The sequence below is a fragment of the Accipiter gentilis genome, chromosome 8 (genome assembly GCF_929443795.1).
Source record: "Accipiter gentilis chromosome 8, bAccGen1.1, whole genome shotgun sequence".
NCBI classification, from domain to species: Eukaryota; Metazoa; Chordata; class Aves; order Accipitriformes; family Accipitridae; genus Astur; species Astur gentilis.
The window spans coordinates 44007403-44026348 of record NC_064887.1 but is presented as its reverse complement, the minus strand read 5'-3'; the positions used below and the strand labels follow the sequence as shown (position 1 = coordinate 44026348).

Sequence of the window (18946 nt, the reverse complement as noted above, 5' to 3'; positions counted from 1 at the left end):
TTTACGAGTTGTTATTTAAGAACATTTTTTTAAGAAGTTCAAGGCCCATTAGGGCCGATGCAAGGGGTTTCCTGAGGCCAGTAAACACTTGTCTGTGTTGGTAGGGCTTTTGTTTGTGGGTGGGTGGTTCTTGTAAATAGCTGCCAGTTGTATCCTGGACCACAGAAAGTAAAGCTGTACCTGTAGCGTTTGCAGCAGTTAAAGTACAAGAGTGTTTTTACAGTAAACTGGTGGATTATTTTTTTTAGCCTTGGAATTATGCATTAGAATCATCAAAAGGATGGAATCACAGTCTAATAGCCTCTCCGACTAGCTTGCCTCTTGCTGTACCCAGGAATCCAAGTGCTAATTAGAACAGCTGTTAAAAGGCCTATTCCTAATTACTATACCATGTTAGAAGAAGATGACCTTGCTGGGTGCCCATAGCCTTTGTGGATGTTGGTCAGTGCTTGCAGGTGACCAGCAGCAGCACATGAACCGTGGTTTTGGAACCTGGCCTAATTTCTTGTATTCAGGACATCAAAGTCCATGAGCTTGTCTTTGAAGAGCTAGCAGTCAGTAGTCAAACAAGAAATTCAAGATTTGAGGGGGAAGAAAAAACCCAAACCTCTGTCTGTAATGCAGTGTTCTGGGGCTTCTGTGTGACCTACTTTTCCAACCTGTTTGCTGGGGAAGTGAGCAGAGAGCTTTTGTTTTTGTTGTCATGCAGATACTGTTTCTGCAGGTGCCACCAGATATAGGGCATGTTGGAAGGTAGAGTGTCTGGTGGCCACAGTGTGAAGTGGGGTATGTTTCCATCAAGATGGGTGGGAGTTAGCCAAGGCAGGGATGAGCTGTGTTCTTTTTTTTTTCTGTTGGTGAAAGCTTTTTAGTGTGGCATTTCTGTGTTAGAGTGATGTAGAAAATTAGGAGAGAGTGCTTTTGTGTGTTAGATTTATATTATCATGTTTGCTTACAGTTTACAAAGGGATTTGAAGTCTTCTATGTAACTTATTTGAAATTAAGCCATACTGATTTTAAGCTGTATTATGTATATAAGTATAGATTGTGCTAAGGAGTAATTTGTAGTCTTGTTTGCTTTTGTCTTAGTAGTGTTTTTCATACCTCCTACTTAGGTTAGACTACTCTTGGTCAGTTGAGGTAATTTGGGTGAGTTTACAGGGAATGGTGTGATCAATTGAAACACATACATGGTGTACAGTAATCTGTTCCATAGGTCTGTTTAGCTTTATTTGCAGAGAATGGAGAAGTGCCAGGTGCCTGCAATTCAATAACTTTGTGCAAGTAGATGGAATTACACCTACAGCTACTAAAAGCCTAGAATAAATGAATTTCTGTAATTCTGCAATACCAGTTTGTTTAGGTAGTCAAATTCTAGTAGAAACAGCTCATTTTAGAATTTTTTGTCAAATGCTTTCTTCCTCCATAGAGTTGAAATGCACAATGCTGCAGTAAAAAAAAAATCAAAGAATCAGTGTCGGGATATGCTGTGCTACTCACAGCTTTTTGTTTTGCAAGTAGCCATGTTGGCTTTAACGTAGAACAACTCCTAGTGTGAGAGGCAATAGAGGATGGGATTACTAAGATTTTGTACCTGTGGTACTTTGGTTTCTCTGCTTCAGAATGCTAGCCTGTCTTTTGATTTAAATGTGCTTGCTGAGACTTTATGGTACTGTAGTCCTAGAAGCTGTTGCTGCTGTTCTGGGGATTGTGGCTAGAAGACAACAAAGCAGTGATCAGACTAGTTTGCACTAGAATCCAAATTACTAAATGTAGACCTATTTTCTGCTATAAAATTTGAAGAGTAGCTTTTTGCTAGTAGCTGGCTTTGCTTTACTGATCTGCCCTTTTTTGGAGTAGGAGGGGGAGGAGATCCATTTCTTTCAGGTCTCAATTTCTGAAAGTTGCATCTTCTGCTTGTAACTGGAAAATACACATCTTGGGTTCATAATTGCCAAGTTGTACACTAACAGTTTTGGCCAGCCTCTGGTAACTTGTCTTCTGCTTAAGGCTTCCTTATTCCCGGTAACCCCCAGTAAAATAATATCTGTCCTCTTGATGAATGCCAGGAGGCCTATCTGTTTTGCTATTCCTGATCAACTACAGTATTGTCCTAGCTTAACCTAAAAGAATGAAAATCTTGTCTGAGTAGTCAGAAATCTGTTTTGTTAGATAGACTAGGACAATGTGAATATCAATGCAGAATGCTGCATTTAGTGGCTTCAGACAATTCCACAGTGCTTCAACTTCTAAGATTCCTAATGCTTAGCTGAAAAGAGAGATTGGATGGTGCTACTCAATTACTAAATTGGATCTTACTTATACTTAATTTATGGAGGTGAGGTTCACAGCCCACTGTCAGTATATTTTCACTTACACTTCTGTTCAGCTCCTCTACAGCTTAATCTCAATTGTTCTGCTTTAGGAGTACCTGAATAGAATTTAGTAAAAATGCTGTCAGTTTACCTTTCATCTTTTCTTTTCCAGCGGGGATCTGACGAGCTTTTCTCTACTTGTGTTACTAACGGACCCTTTATCATGAGCAGCAACTCTTCTTCTGCAGGTAATATTGCCTATAAAAAAGAATAACCGTTTATATTGCAAATACTGTGAGAATGTCTGGTTTTCCCCCCACTTAGTCTTGATTTTAAAATCTCTTTATTTATAGTACTTACTAGGCCTTTTGTAGGACAGTGCTGAATAATAATAGACTTCTGCCCTATACCCTTGAAAGGTTAGTGGACTGAATAAAATTGTTGTAGGACAGTTGCTAAAATGATTTTACAGAATTAAGATGTGCGGGTTTTGCTGTAAATTGTTACACTTAAAGCACAGTTGAATTTCATGTAGGGTTGTTTTGGCTGTATGTAGTAGTTTGCTGCTATTTGCGAGTCTTACACCATCTAGAGGTTAGTAATCCCACCCAAGGCAGTATCTGTGGGTGCTCAGGCCAGATTTTGCCCTCTGCTTGTCAGTGTCTTCAATTGTCTTTGGGCTACCATTGTCTTTTGAGGCCCTTCATGGTCTGCCAGTGGCCTCCCTGCCAGACTGTGTCAGCTTGTGTCTTTGGTGGTGTGCTGCTGACAGTCTTTGCCACATGTATAATCCATCTGATCTAAAATTATGTTTTGGTTCATATTTGTTTTAATATCACTTTCTTTAAGATGTCCCCTTCAAACCACTTCATTGCCAAGAACACCAGTCAAAGTGAAAAGGAATAAAGCTGCGGCCTAGAATTAGTGGCTCAGACCTACACAAAGTAGAAGTGTGGGTGGGTGTGTACTGTAAACAGGCTGTAAAATGGCCACTGGAGAGTTGATTCCATTGCAGTGGCATCCAGCTATGTCACTTGCATCATGTAATTGGGGGGGGGGGGGGGGGGGGAGCCATGTGTCTTCAGACTCTAGTTAAATTAGACTTTGGAATTTCTCTGTAATAGAGAGTAATAACTGGATGGGGAGCACAAACTATGTGTCAAAAGTTGTAAGTGTGCATATTCTTTCAAACCCACTCTAATAAGCAGTAACTCTTGCTTTTTACAGCTAATGGAAACGACAGCAAAAAATTCAAAGGCGATAGTAGAAGTGCTGGGGTCCCATCCCGAGTAATCCACGTCCGTAAACTCCCCAGTGACGTCACAGAGGCAGAAGTAATTTCTTTGGGCTTACCTTTTGGCAAGGTCACCAATCTTCTAATGTTGAAAGGAAAAAATCAGGTATTGTCTCCATAATTGAAAGCAGGGGCTATGTCAAAGGCTTGATGAGTTTGTCATCAGTAAACCAGATCTGAGTTGTTTAAACAACTGTCATGTATTAGGAGTCAATAACTTCTGCATACTATTATTTTACTTTTCCATGATTATCCCATGAGCTGTAGAAAATACTGTTTTCAGGCTGTACAAGGAGGCAAGTCCATAATTATAGGTTGTCACTTAAAACCAGGCATAATGCTAATTATAAAATTACAGATCAGGTAAATTATTTGGACAGCAGTGATATGAGTTGGCCTTTTTCACGCAAGCTGGCTTGACAGTTGAGTAACCACCAGTGTAACGTTGCATATTAAGGACACCTTTACAGATACAATAAATTAGCTGAGTAAAACTAAAACACTCTTGGGTAATGCAGAAGGTGTGCACTAATTTGGTAACTAAAATTGTCTTGCAAATTAAGGAGTAAGAAAGCAAGCCAACTTTTAATCATTGCTTAAAATACTATGCCTTTAATCTTAATTATGAAAATGTGCCTCTGATATATTGCATGATGTGATTATGTGTAAGTACTTAATGTAATGATTTGCCATGATCCCTTACATTTTTGTTTTGAAGTAGAGAAGACCATAAAGGTATGGAACAATGAGTGAGCTTACTGCTCTGTAGAGAAATATGGGAAGTTGCTTAATATCATAAGTGTTAAGAGTCTGGGTTATTGCTGTGTTTTTGTGTTCTTGCAGACACTTTTGTCATTGCCAGTTTCCTAAATGTATGTAGCAAGGAGATCTTAGGATGAGACTGAAACATAACATTAAATCAGTCTGGACAGTGTAGATCCTCTTTTGTTCTATGTACAGTTGGTTCTTAAACAATTCTGTGTACAAAAACTTGCATGTAAATGCAGCTGTGAAAATCAAATACAGTTACAGTTCAACTGGAAGGTCCTCCTAAAGTTATCAGTTGCCTTATGCTGTTGTGTACTCTTAAATGTTGTCTCCTAGTGTGAGCTGCTTTGATAATATGTCACTGTTGGGTTTGACTTCTGCACAGGCTTTCATAGAAATGAATACAGAGGAGGCAGCCAACACCATGGTAAACTACTACACCACAGTCACTCCAGTCCTTCGAAGCCAGCCCATCTATATTCAGTTCTCCAACCACAAGGAGCTTAAGACAGACAACTCTCCAAACCAAGCAGTTAGTTTTTGTTCTTTACATTGTCATACTGGTGGGAGGGACTGACAATTCTCCACTACTGTTTTGTTTTGTGCTGCTGGTGTAGACCTGGGAGGGCTTTGAGATTTCGTTTAACTATAAAAGTGCTAAACGGAGCATACTAGCTTCTAGCTTGTGGAATAAGGTCTCCCATAATAGCTTTTACCCAAAGTCTCAGTGGACTGTTAAATGAGCTGCTAAAACTGCCTTAATGGGGGGGGGGGGGGGGGGGGGGGGGGGGGGGGGGGGAAGAAAATGCATAGTGAATATGAGATCATGAGAAGTGGGGGTTTTTTAGCATTCTTTAGTTAGAAACAGTAACTGAATACCTGTCTAAAGACTTAATTAATGTCTTGTGCTTTAGGACCTTTGTTTCTAATATTTGAAAGTTTTATATAAAATGAAGCTTTGATGGGGCAAAACTTGTGTCTGCAGTAGAGCACAATCTGTTGCTGGTAAGTGCTGCCTTTAGGGCAGGCAGCACTTGAACACAGCAGTTCTTAAGGCTTTGTCTGGGCTGTCTAGAGTTTCTGTGCAAGATATGCTCTGCATAGGGTAAAAAGTTCCCTTTTTTGGCTCAACTGCTCTTGGCAATCTTTCAGGACAGGACACTGGAAAGAAGTTCAAGTTACTTGTGCCTCCTTATCAGGGGTGGCTGCTGAGTACATCCAGTTTGCCTCCTCTCACTTTTCAGGCTGACGTTCATCAGGATCAGAGCATCTAATGCTGTGCAGATGAAATGCTACTATTCGGTGCATCTAACAAAGCCAGAATCTGATGCACAACAGTGAGCGCATCATAATGTTATATGTGTGAGGGGGAGTCTACAGGAAAACTCCAAGTCAGTTTTCATTCCTGGATCCCTATAGCAGATGTGCATTAATCTTTCAGCCTTGTCAGCTTCTGTAGTATTCTGGGGGTGGTATTTTACCCCAGAAGAGCCTAGTTTTTCTGTTTTTTTTTAAACAGTGGAGTAATTTTGCTGCATTAGTAGATACTGGGCAAGGTTCTAGCAGTAGCATAAGTACTTCATATTTTATTTAGTTTGTATTTTTGCATTGCTCTTACTGATTGAGGTGGTCTGTCTTGTCCATGTTTAAAATGGGCTAAAGTCATTGCATCCCCAGCCTTAGGAACAGTAAATTGCTTTCTGTTGTTCTGCTAACTGTTGAGTTCTGCTAGTAGTTTGCAGATAGGAAGCTCGAGAATAGCTGAATGTGTATTTTTGCAAGCAGAAGTTTTGGTCTAACAGAATGTTTGGTTCTGCAGCGTGCCCAAGCAGCTCTGCAAGCAGTGAATTCTGTTCAGTCTGGAAACCTAGCGCTGTCAGCCTCAGCTGCAGCAGTAGATGCAGGAATGGCAATGGCTGGCCAGAGCCCTGTCCTGAGGATCATTGTTGAGAACCTCTTCTATCCTGTCACTCTAGATGTTCTGCATCAGGTAAAATATGTTGCTACAACTTCTTGAAGATTGCCCTGGAGGAGGAGGTAGCAACAAACAGTGAATTGTTGTATTTGCAATGTCTGTGTTCTAACAGCATGTGGTTTTTATCTGTGTAATTAAAGTTCTGAACATAGCTGTCAAACTTCTACTTTCTGGAGACCCTGACACCTACACAAGATTCTTCTATTTTTGTTCCCAATCTGGCCAGACTTTAATTCCCAGGGATTTGATTGCTGGTCCATTTTAATTGGATTACAGTCTGGTACAGTGCAAGGGACAAATATTTATGTTTTCAAAATGGCTCTTCAAATTCTGTTTAGGGTTTAGCAGAAGTGGCTAGTACATGTCCTTGTGTGAGGGTAGGGGGAAACAAATACTGTGTCCAGGAGTCATTCAGGCAGTAGCCTATATGGAAAGTTCCTGCTGACTGCTGTGGTTGCTTAACTTAATCTTCATGTTTAAAATGCAAGCTTGACTGCATTTAAGTATCCCTGAAATTCTTGGAAAAGTTCCAGTTTGTGAAGGTGTATGTGAATCTTCCTGTGTAAGAATTCATAACAAACAAATTTAATTACGGGGGCAGTTCAGTCACCCTGATGTTTTTCTAGTCTGATGCCATGATGCAAGTTAAACAATGCCCATGGTGTAGTTTAAAACCTCTAAATTTTTAAGTTGGAAAGCTAACAAGGTGAAAGGATGACTTTTGTTTCTGCTTCTAATAATGGAGATCAATATGAAATTAACTTAACTGGAAACAAGATAACGAGATATGCAAATATTATCTTGCAGATTTTTTCCAAATTTGGTACAGTCTTGAAAATAATTACGTTCACGAAGAACAACCAATTTCAGGCCCTGTTACAATATGCTGACCCTGTGAGTGCTCAGCATGCCAAACTGGTGAGTAGTATGCTTGCAGTGCTAAACACCTAAATTATTTTAACTTTTAGGCTTGCTTTTATTAACCAAAGATCAATGTTAGAAACGAACATTTTGGAGTATTTGGTGATCTCACTAGGTTTACATGAGTATTGCCCTAATGGCAGATCACATGTGCGAGTGAGAGGGAATTTTCCCACTGAGAGCAATATGGCTAACTTGGGCGAATACTGGAGGGGATGAAGTGAAGCAGTGTTTTCTCCACACACAGCAAGATACCTGCTCCATTTGAAGATACACACTGGTACCTGGGATGATGTAACTAACACCTTCTCTCTTCAGAGGTTTATTGCTGTGATCTTAGTACAAATGCATCATGGATGAAGAATGGTTTGTTTCCTTGCAGTCTTTAGATGGACAGAATATCTACAATGCCTGTTGTACGCTGCGCATAGATTTCTCAAAGCTCACAAGTCTCAATGTAAAATACAATAATGATAAGAGCAGAGATTATACACGACCAGACCTACCTTCTGGGGATAACCAGCCCTCTCTTGATCAGACCATGGCAGCTGCTTTTGGTGAGCATTCTTGAAGTGGGAGCAGGACAAATATAACTGATCATGTGTGTCAGGTGGGGAAGGTGAGGGGATGTAATCCTGGTGTATTTGGCCACAAAATTTTGGGATACAGTGTGACTAATGAGGAAAATTGGGAACCACTGAATTGGACTAGGGTAAAATACTAGTAGGAACATAGGGATGTGGGTGCTTGCTACTGCTTTGAAAGCTCTCCATTTGGGTGCAGACTATTTAAGGTTTTCCAGCTGTCTGTGCTTCTAGTGCCATCTGCTGTTTTGCCTACAGTATGGACTCGGGGATAATTAGGGGTTTTGTAACCTATACTTTGAAAACTATGTTGTGGTTAAACAGTTACAGGAGCTACTAGCTTGTATTCTGGTCAACAGCTATATTCTAATAGCTGTTTCAGAACAGCAGAGTTAGAGGAGGAATAGTTTTTGTAATTTCTTGAAGTTCAGTGTTACATTAGAGGCATTTTTGAATTACTGTTTATGGTTTAGGGTTTAGCTTTCAACTAAATGCTTATGTTGAAGGACAGATCAAGATGTTCCAGCTAAGTCTAGAGTTTTGTTGCTGTGGGTGTCTTTGTATAATGTGTATATCTTTCCCAGGTGCCCCAGGAATAATCTCTGCTTCTCCATATGCAGGAGCTGGCTTTCCTCCTACCTTTGCAATTCCTCAGGCTGCAGGTACTGTATTTCGTAAGTTGAAATTTTATATAGGTTTTCTGTTGCTGAAGCATCTTGATGTTTTAAAGCTAAGTAGAGATTATTTGGGGGGGGGCTAGTCATGTAAATTCTAAATGCTGGCACTTAAGCATAGAAGGAAATGGGGTTTCAGTGCATAATCTTATGCGAGTGTGCAGCTGTAGCACCTCTGGCTAGGCAACATCCCAGTGACAAGAGGAAAAGTGGGTAGTAGGATGGGAGAGACAGTAAAGGCAGTATTTAATAATTAGGGGAGATGGGGAGGAGATCAAATTTCTTGAATTTTGCATTTCCTCGTGTGGTTGCAGAGGTTGGGAACTCACTGACAGGTGCAAATGTGGTCAAAAGCAAGGAATCTTTGTTTTTTCCTAAATATTTTGAGTAAAGCTAGTATTTGAACATGCAGCTAATTACACAGTTACTTGCACTGTGATGTTTACAGCTCATATTGCAGGTAACAAATTATGGCTACTTACAGAAGTAGCCAAGTGTCTGAGAGTAACGGCTTTGGTTCTAAATACATTCATTGGAGTGTGAGACTAAACAATTTTTGTTCTGTTTTTCATAGCAGACCAAGCTAAGTTGACTTTCTTGTAATGATGGAATTTCCTTGCTTATGACAAACAAGCTCAGATCAAACTGTTGAACCATTAATATTTTGTTAATATCCTGTCCTGTTGGGGAAATATACAATGCTACTTTGAAAAGTAATTTCATTTAATTGATTACTAGCAATTGTTTCTTGAACTCCAAAGCTCTTATCTTTGGAGGGCTAATACACTGAGGTGCCAGCTGTTACTGTGAGCAACCTAGAAATGCCTATAAATAGAACTTCAATGTTTCTCCATTCAAGAAGCGATTAGCTGATGGTAGCATGCAATATCTGTTATATGCATGGTTAAAAAACAAAGCATTTTTGGCATGCACTGGTTGGAAAGACCCTTACAAATGCACTGTTTGCGATACCTTTCCTGCACCAACAGAGCTGAGGCTTTGTGCTGATTCTGCTTCTTGTGAAACATGCAGAATATTGTAGTCAACAAGGTAGTGCTGAGAGGCACCTGTTAAGCACCAGGCACTGCAAGAGCAAAAACTATTAGAAATTATAACATTTCCTGCAGCACCAGAATTGGAGGCTCCTGTTACTCTTAGAATATATGGTCACTGTGTTTTGAATGATTACTTGCATGTTACAGAAGGTGTGCTGTTCTCCCTTCTGGTGCAGCAAATACACTAGAGTACGTGCTGTTAATTTCTTTACTGGTTAATATTCTTTAATTTCCAGGCCTATCAGTTCCAAATGTTCATGGAGCGCTAGCTCCTTTGGCTATCCCATCAGCAGCAGCTGCAGCGGCTGCAGCAGGACGGATTACCATTCCCGGCCTCACTGGGGCAGGGAACTCTGTTCTGCTGGTTAGCAATCTGAACCCTGAGGTTAGTGGAGTCCTAACTTTACTTTTTTCTCCTTCCTGTTACCTCTGCTTTCACTTTCTGAACACAGATTGTGCTGAAACTCATTGAAAGTGAAATCCTACTGTATCCTAAAGGAAACGGCAAAACTAGAAAAGCAGATGATGTGCTCTGCCAGCTCTAAAACTCAAAGCAGATCAGTACTCTAGTTGCTGAAGGGAAATGAAAGTCCATCTCAAATTAAAATCTTGCTCTTCCTTGGTTCAAAGCCAAGGATGTTGCCTGCCTGCTCTTGTCCCATAAAGACTACAATGCCTGTCCCTTCCTCCTTCTTCTATTTGGAGTCTCCCTGCCATTCCCATGGAATAGTGTCATTTGGGTCACAGAATAGTCATGTCCATTCTTTCTTTTCCTTAGCATGTTCTAGTTTTTAATACATTAATTCAGAACTACAGAGAGAGTTCATTCTGACCTTTGCTCTTTCTGTGTAGTGTCTGGACCCCTGCCAGCTTGACCTTGTACCTGTGCAGTATTTCCTCTGCCATGTGCTTGCACATTTTCCCTTTCCAAGATTCCTGGAAGTTTTTCCTTAGCTAAATCCCTTAACAGCTCACAGTTTACATTTTCAATTCTATTTAACTCAGTGAGTTGAAATATATTTGGGTTTCTTAAAAAATAAAACAAGTGATATTTGAACAAAAATCTTCTTTAATGAAAGACAGCATCATAAGAGAATTTGATACAGGTATCTTGGATTTTTCTTGTCAGCTTTTGTTGGCTCTTTGTTGGATTGAAAGTGTAGAATCTTCTGGTGTGTGCAGTAGAGTATGATGAGTCTCTGCTGAAAAACACATTAACTGGTGGAACTGTGCACACAAGTTAATACTACTTGGCAAAGCTATAAAACTTACCAGTGATGTCAGAGTAACCACAAAACCTCTTTTGCATCAAAGGGGAAGCCTGGATGTGATGAATGATCAAAATGCTTAACTCTTGATGAGATGAACCAATTGAATCAGTATTTCAGACTATTCTTTTTATCTGTCATGACTGTTTTCTCCAGGGCATGAAATAATGGCAGGGACTGTGATACAGCTTTGGTTTGGATGAGTTGCTCTTTCTACCTAGGAACTCCTCTGCCATTCCAGGAACTGTCATCTCTGGCTTGGTCCAATGACTTGCTGTTCAAACAAAAGTCTTAAATGTTAAGAGCTGACATCATTATTCTTGACCAGTGTGATATTGTCAAGTGTGTGTTTCTTGGGATGATTTTGCATTGTCTGGATGGCAGTGACAGGACAAAGGACTTTGCTGTACCTCTGTTTAATTTGCACGTGTTCACAGCTCTGAGCAGTGTCTGAACAGTGTGCACAGTTCTTGTTTAAGTAGGACCAACCATTTATTTCATGCCTTGTATTTTTTTTTTTTGAGCTCTTCACTATCCATCCAGCTTATCTTTGGGCTAGAGAGACTTTGATACTTGTACTGAAGCTGTGAACTAACAGACCTGAAACTTTTTTCATTGCCTGTATAATCAGTGTTGTAGAAACTTACCTGTGCCACAACCAGTTAGTTAAGAGACAGTATTTCTCTGGAGTGACTACTCTACAATAATGGATAAGGTTTTTTTCTGAACTGGAATCATGGAAACTGAAATTACTCCCATTTTTCCTTTCCTTGATGAGTGGAAGAATCTGTGTCTCAGCTTGCGTTGACTTTTACTTTGAATGTAGACTCTTGTCTGCATGCGAAGTTATTGTTGTCACTGGGAGCAGAGATGCCTTTCTTGCCTTTCTGGCTGAGTAGCAGCAGTTTTGGGTTTCTGTGTGGTGAGGTCAAGCCACAGAGATGGAAGGGAATAGACCTCTGTTGCAAATGAGGTACCAAGTTCCTTCATAGCAAGTGCTTCTAGCAGACCTTTGAGGGCTTTTTGGTATCTAAATTGGACTTTCCTTGGTTTGTTACAGCTAAGTATTGTAATACGGATTGCTTCCTGTAGTCACTGGTCCTAAAGCAGCAAATACAGCTGTGCTTTTGGCTTGGCCCATGAATTCATTTCTTTTAAGAAGTTCTTGTAGTCAGAGAAAGTATTTTCAGTCAAATTTTAGGGAATACAATTGCAATTTAATTCAATATTAAAGCCTGTAGAAGTCACTCTGTTGTGATACTGTCTCTTACTTCTTTGTATATCTTAAGTAAAAATGCCTTTTCTTTATCATTGTGTTCCACTAGGTAAAACCTATTAACTGTTTCTGTAAACAAGTTATTGTATGTAGAATTCTATAAATCTGACTGATGGAACACTACATATTTCCTTATGTATTTACTGACCTGTGTTTTTTGCTACTTTTTTCTTTTCTCCCCATCCCTGAATTTTTTTTCTTCCCCTGATCCGGAATTTCTTTGCCAACTGACTGCACGGTACTTCTGCTTCCTGTTGTTGCTTGAAACAAAAAAAAATAAAAACATTCCCCTTCCAAAAAAAAAAAAAACCAAACCCTGCTCTTCGGAAACCAACCTGCCCTTCAATATTAACCATCTTGAAAACTTCATCATCCATCAACCAATTTCGCCATTTCCTGCGGGGACTCTGCCCTTCCTCGTTGTGGACGATTTGTGCAACCTCGCTCTCCCCTTCGATTCCTTACCTCTTCCCTGTCCCTCCGCTGCCTTGCTCTGCTGTTCTCTAAAGAGAGTTACACCCCAATGCCTCTTTATTCTTTTCGGTATGTTATTATTCACACTTTTTATTACCTTGTTTTTCATTTATTTGAGATTACTTTTTTGATACTTCAAAAATGTACAGTTTGCAGTTTGCCATTTTTTGAATGCATAATTTCATTTTTACATTGTTTAGTTTGCTATTTAATTTAGTTTGCCTTTATTTTATGTTCAGTTATGCATGGTTTATTGCTTTGCATGTCTTTTGTAAGAGTTTTAAATTGTGATAGCATGCTAAATTGTCCAGTCTTCTGGCAGTAAGATTTTTGCTTTTTTGCTGAAACCCAGTGTCTTTTCTTTAATGTATTGTTCCATTATTATTCTGCTATATAAGAATTTTCCTTAATTAGAGCAGAATAAGTAACCATGGTTGGAATGAGATCAGTTCTGGTTGTGAATGAATGTTTTTGCTGTTGGATTGATTAGCTAATATTAAGTTGAATGAGACTTCATTTTTTCCCCTACCTAAGACTATTCTTGTTTCCTCACTTTTTGAAGGAGTCTATGGTGATGTGCAGAGGGTGAAGATTTTATTTAATAAGAAAGAGAATGCCCTAGTTCAGATGGCTGATGGAAACCAGGCCCAGCTTGGTAAGCAAGCTTAAAAGTATCAGACTGTTAGCATTGAGACACCTAATGAGTAATTAAAGCTTTAATATCAGTACTTCTCTTCCAAAAAACGACCCAAAACCTGAATGTGTCCGTGCATCTAATTGCTTGCCTGCATATGATTTGGGGCAGCTCTGGAAAAGGTATGGTTTGTTTGTACAAGACAATCTAGAGGGGAAAATAGAATAAACAATAAGGCAGAGTAACAATGCCTGTCATGCGGTTCCTGGAGAATGTGGTATCTGCATACAGAAGAACTAGAATGAAATGCTAGCTTTGATTTAAATGTCTGAACAAAACTGAAATACCATTGTAGTCAGTGCTGTCTTTAACTGTTGCAGCCATGAGCCATTTAAATGGTCAGAAGCTTCATGGGAAGCCAATCCGTATAACATTGTCCAAGCATCAGACAGTACAACTTCCCCGCGAGGGACAGGAAGACCAGGGTCTGACTAAGGACTATGGAAATTCTCCTCTACATCGTTTCAAGAAACCAGGCTCCAAAAATTTCCAAAACATCTTTCCCCCTTCTGCCACTCTTCATCTGTCCAATATCCCGTAAGTATCTGCATGGAGAGTTCCTATATGGCTGAGTATAAAAATGTTTGCAAATTTAGTGTGAGAGTAAATATGGTCAGCTTTTTGCTGCTAACAGGAGGAAATCTTGCACATCTTCCTGTTGTTCTCGTAGCCTTTCCAGTCTGTCCAAGAATCTACTGGTAAAGAATTTAGAAAAGGCTGTAATGAGAATTGGTTTTTAGAGATTTAATCTGTCAACATACATTTGACTGGAAAAACTATTTGTTTCAGACCTTCAATAACTGAAGAAGACCTTAAGATGTTATTTTCAAGCAATGGTGGGATGGTCAAAGGATTCAAATTCTTCCAGTAAGTGTTTTCTCTTATGTCCTGTCCTTACACTGGGCTTTTCAGTATGAGAAGGGTAGAAGTACTTCGTTCTGATCGAATTCCAACTCAGGCTGAGTTAAAGGTGAGCAGAATCATAACTAATGTAGTATTTGACTCTCTGGAATAAAGAATTCCAGAGTAACCCTGGATTGAGTGCATCATGGGTATGAGTTGAATAAAACTAAGGTAGCTGAGTGAGAAGTTTGGGCATGCATGTTTATCATATACATACACTCTTCCATATAAAAAGAAAGTATATTGCAATTACCCAGGTAGTTAATTTTCTGCTGGCCTTTTGAGTGCTAGGTAAGAACACTTGCATTGAGTTGGGGAAACTCCGCATACAGTAGTACTGAATGTGACTTCTGTCTTGTCAGGAAGGACCGTAAAATGGCTCTGATCCAGATGGGCTCTGTGGAAGAAGCCATTCAATCGCTCATTGACCTCCATAATCATGACCTGGGTGAGAATCATCACCTGCGTGTGTCCTTCTCGAAGTCCACCATTTAAAGCTTTGGAAGGCATGAGACAAAATGGACTTGACTTAAAACCTCTTGGGTTCAGCCTTGACCTTAAAAGGCTGAACACTAGGGTTTCAACTTCCATCATTCCAGAAAAAAAGCCACTTTAAAAATGCAGCTGAAGTGACCTTAAAAGACCAGAGATTTTATTTTTTTAAAGAGAAATCAGTTTACCGGTTTTTAAAAAAAAAATTTAAATCTAATTCATATTGCTAACATTGCGGTGATGGGTAACAATCTTGACTGTTCAAATAAAAATCACAAGTTCAAGTTTACACTTTGGAACCTGCTCTGGGAAATTCCCCTCCCTTCCTGCTCCTTCTCCCCCAAAAAGCAGATCCTAACAAGTTTATCAGGTTTCACATTGATGCCTTTTTTATTTTCTTTACCCATCCATGCCTTGAAAGACCTAAAACCACTGTGTAAATTCACTTTAGCGCCTTTGAGTCAGGATTTTGCAAAATGCATGGTGTATAGGAGCTCCCAACTCACCCAGCACAAAAATAAGTTGCATTGATCCTACCTTAACTGTGCATCTGCTATCCTGTGCCTTAAACCTTTTACTTCTTTGGGGAAAACATCTGAACTGCAGGGAGTGGATTGGGAGAGTTGAGGGGAATGAGTGAGCTCTGGCTTACTGGATCAGCTTGTCATAGTGAAGGACAAGTGAAGCTGGCAAAGTGGATAAAGAAAATATTGGGCTTTGACTCTTCAGGCAGTTGTATCTCACTGTCCGTGAAATGTCTCAATCTGCATAGTATCATGTGTCTTCATGCCACTTTCCAATCTGCTTGTGGTTTATCGCCATCTGCAAACCGTCAAATGGGAGTTACTTAAGATCCTTTGTCCGTAATATTCAGGCTAAGCAGAAAGGTCTGGGTGGGGAAGCATTCCCAAGACCAAATTACATTCCATTGTCAATAGCAAGTCAACAGGCTCTGCCCTTCACAAGAGCATTGATCAAGATGCAAAATTAACCACTGTTGGACACTTGTGAAGACGAATCATTACGAGTTTGTCAAAATTTTGTGTGTATATATATATCTAAATACTTGGCTAGGATTTGAAGAATTATTGGATATCCCACATTTAGAAAGGTGTTCATGTGAGTCACCTTCGTGCCCCTAATTTGAGATTAACAAGACCAATGTAGCTCTGCCATCATTCTTATAGCATGTCTTCAGCATTTGAGCTTTTTGTTTTAATTCTTGTATTATACTTTTTGATGCCGTTGCTGTCATCTGTGCCTAGCAATATTTCCAGTTGACCAAATATTCTAATCTCTTTATATGCAAAAGAAATAGTTTAAGTACCTTTTTATAGAATGATAAGATGGTATAAACGTAATCTAAATTTACTCCTTTGTGGTATTACCCTTGTATACTGTACTTTCTTATTTTATTTTTTTTTTGGTAATTGAAACTGTAGGGCAGGAATTTAGTTATCAGGCTGAGGTCATGACTGAGGATGAGTAATGTGATTAAATCGACAAAACATGTTAAGCAAAGCAGACTTTTAAAGCAAAGTGTTTGAGATAACAAGCACAAATAGCTTGTGAATTTAAATAAAAGGACCCAGGCTAAAGTTTTTACCTTTTTAACCTATAAGCCCAGATCTTTTAAGTTATAGGAAGGGAATTTATTAAAAGTAGAATGCAGCAGATCATTTTTTTTCCCAAGGATACAACCATTTTTTTTCTGGCTTACAACTCTTGCTGGGGCCATTCTGCCTTCTATTTTGTGTAATCCGATGTTGCCTTACATTTCCCTCTAACCTGCAACCTGTTTGGATGCAAAATAACAAGAGTCTTGTACTTTTTTTCAGGGTTTTTCTGCAAATTGTGGACCAAAGTTTGTTTTTTAACTGTCTTAGTGTTGCAAGTTATGATTTCCTTGCTTAGTGTGGGAGCTCTTGACTTGCGTAGCACTGAGTGTTTGGAAAAGTCTTAACTTTTCTTAGTTCCTCCCTGAACTCTTGAGGATGTGAATTATGCTGGAAAAGTGTGTGAAGCCTGAGTGAGGGTTCAGCTTGGGTTGCTGGCATGAGATTGGTAATCCTTGTCTGCCTTAGTCTTTGGTTTGTGGCTGAGGAGTGTGGAACTATCTTCAATGAAAGTGTTGCCCCAGTTGAGCTGAGAAAGTTCAGCTGACGCGTAGACGCTGGTTTCGGTTACCTCTAAATCTGGGTAAGCCTGTTAATAAGGCCTTGTGATCTGCTGCTCTGGAAAGCTCCATGTTTCCTTGCCAGCATCTTACGTTCAGGAGGTCAAATTCGGGTGTCTTGGTAGCTGTTGTCAACTAGAGTTAGTTTGCTCATTTCCCTCCCCAAGTGAAAGACCCGTTCCTCCTGCAGCCAGGGAGCGCTGGCTGTTGGGCTGGTGCTCCTGAGCATGCCCCAGGCAGCACTCTACTGTGTGAGGATCCATGCGCAACCCAAGTGGAACAGCTGTGGTTTAACCTTTAAATGCATTCAATCAACCTCACCCAAGACACTGGGAAGAGGCTTATTGGAATGAAACCTGTCTGGTGGCCTTTAACATTGATTTGGTCAACCCACAGGTTATATATCTTTTGCAAAATGCAAGCAAATTAATTGAGGTAACCCTGGAACCCAGGCAATTGTGGGTTTTTCCTTTGGATCCCTGTGTTTGCATGTAAAGAATGTGAGTAACAAAAGGGTGTACATATTTATAATTTTTTTATACCTGTTGTAAGACATGAGGGGGCAGCAAAACCCAGTTTTTTATGGTGAACAGATGTATTGTATATTTTGATAACAGCTATTACAGGTTCAGTATTGTGGAAGGTGGGGTGGGGAGGGTAAGCATACACAACATCAGAATTCCATTGCCTCTTTCAAAGAATGTTTGTAATGCAAAAAGAAACGAAATTAAAACTATTTTATAACAACCTTTGTACCTTTCTGTAGCTCCATTATTTACTGTTCAGATTGTAGAAAGCAGTTATTGGCCAGTCTGTACTTGTGCTTTCAATAAATTTCTTCTGTATTCTTTGCTTCTGATTTTCCTATCTTTTTATTGTGCCTGTTTTGCTTCTGATTTTTCCTTCTAATGTAATTTCAGCTGCCTCATTTTATTTAACTTTGACTCTTCACATACCTCTGGGCTGGCAGAGTGTTTGTCCCTGTTAGTGTCTCTGTGCAGAGTTGAGGGGTGATGAGCCAAGGCTGAGCCTGGAAGGGGTGGCTGTGACACAGATATGTTCCAGCTGCTCAAGCTCCAGCCCTTTGGTGCTCAAATGAAGTTCAGAGGTATGAGGTTGTAGGGCCTTAACTGATGCTCTGCCTTTGTCACACTCCAACACTTTTTTACTTCATGTTCCTAAACTTTCCATATATTCTAGCTAATTCCATGAAATAACCCACTTCCAAGTCAAATATGTAATACTCTCTGTAGTTTTGTGCTTTAGATGTGTCAAAACTTTCTGGCTAGCTGGATGTAGTGCAGTGTCACATCCAGTGTGAGCAGGTGAGATTCCTGTTTTAACTCCTGTAGAAGTATTTTGGTTCTTGTGGGTTACTCTGATGTGCAGATACCCCAGCTGTCTTGGGCATGCCTGGGTGATCAGCTCCCTGAGGAGCAGCGCTTTTCATCACAGAGATTCAGTTTCTTACCTATGTGCTCAAACTCTTAAAACTCCTTTCCAAAAGTTAATGTTCCTGATGTGGACGCAGAGGCCTCAAGAGTGCGCTCGGATACCACAGAGACAGACCTGAAGTTATAGGTATGGGACTCCCAAAGCTTGATCTTGAAGGGCAGCAGCGGGAGCAGGTGCTTACAGGGCAATGAAAGAACTCTCCTGGGGAGTGGGAAGGGTCCCTTGGTAGGGAAAGATGGGGTATGCTCCTGACACTACGGTGTGCAGCTGAGCCCCTTGGAGGCTGGCAGCCAGCACGCTGTGTCGCTTGCTTCCCGCAGGCTTGCTGTTGAAAGCTGCTGGCTTTGCTGCTGATCTCTTCAACAGGAAAGAGGCATTCAGCACTACAGTGCTGTGCCTTGTCCCAGCACTGTGCCTGGCAGCTGCAAGTTGGGAATACTGGTGCACATGGGTAGGCACCCCATGTTTTCAGGCATAGAAAGAATAAATGTACTGAGCTGTTGCTTCTGTGGCCCTGCTGTTTTCTGTCCTTTGGCCACATGCCCTTTGTGTTGAGCACGTTAGGGTTAAACTTGAGCTCATTTCACAGGCTGGGTACAGACTTCAGCCTCCAAGGTTACTA

At 40.2% G+C, this 18946-nt stretch overlaps 1 protein-coding gene across 5 annotated transcripts in view; it reads left to right on the top strand.

The window, feature by feature from the left end:
• Positions 1-17736, top strand: part of PTBP1 (polypyrimidine tract binding protein 1) — a 31725-nt gene extending 13989 nt beyond the window's left edge. For 2 of the 5 annotated variants that reach the window (XM_049807911.1, XM_049807906.1), the window contains 13 exons: positions 2488-2563; positions 3543-3715; positions 4763-4909; positions 6197-6367; positions 7160-7270; positions 7656-7830; positions 8442-8531; positions 9823-9971; positions 12640-12673; positions 13167-13259; positions 13619-13835; positions 14088-14165; positions 14564-17736. In XM_049807911.1, the coding sequence (XP_049663868.1) occupies positions 2539-2563; positions 3543-3715; positions 4763-4909; positions 6197-6367; positions 7160-7270; positions 7656-7830; positions 8442-8531; positions 9823-9971; positions 12640-12673; positions 13167-13259; positions 13619-13835; positions 14088-14165; positions 14564-14696 (1596 nt within the window). In that variant the 5' untranslated portion in view covers positions 2488-2538 and the 3' untranslated portion in view covers positions 14697-17736. The remainder of the gene's footprint in view (positions 1-2487; positions 2564-3542; positions 3716-4762; positions 4910-6196; positions 6368-7159; positions 7271-7655; positions 7831-8441; positions 8532-9822; positions 9972-12639; positions 12674-13166; positions 13260-13618; positions 13836-14087; positions 14166-14563) is intronic. The other 3 variants (XM_049807910.1, XM_049807909.1, XM_049807907.1) reach the window with 3 other exon arrangements.
• The last annotated feature ends 1210 nt before the right edge of the window (positions 17737-18946 follow it).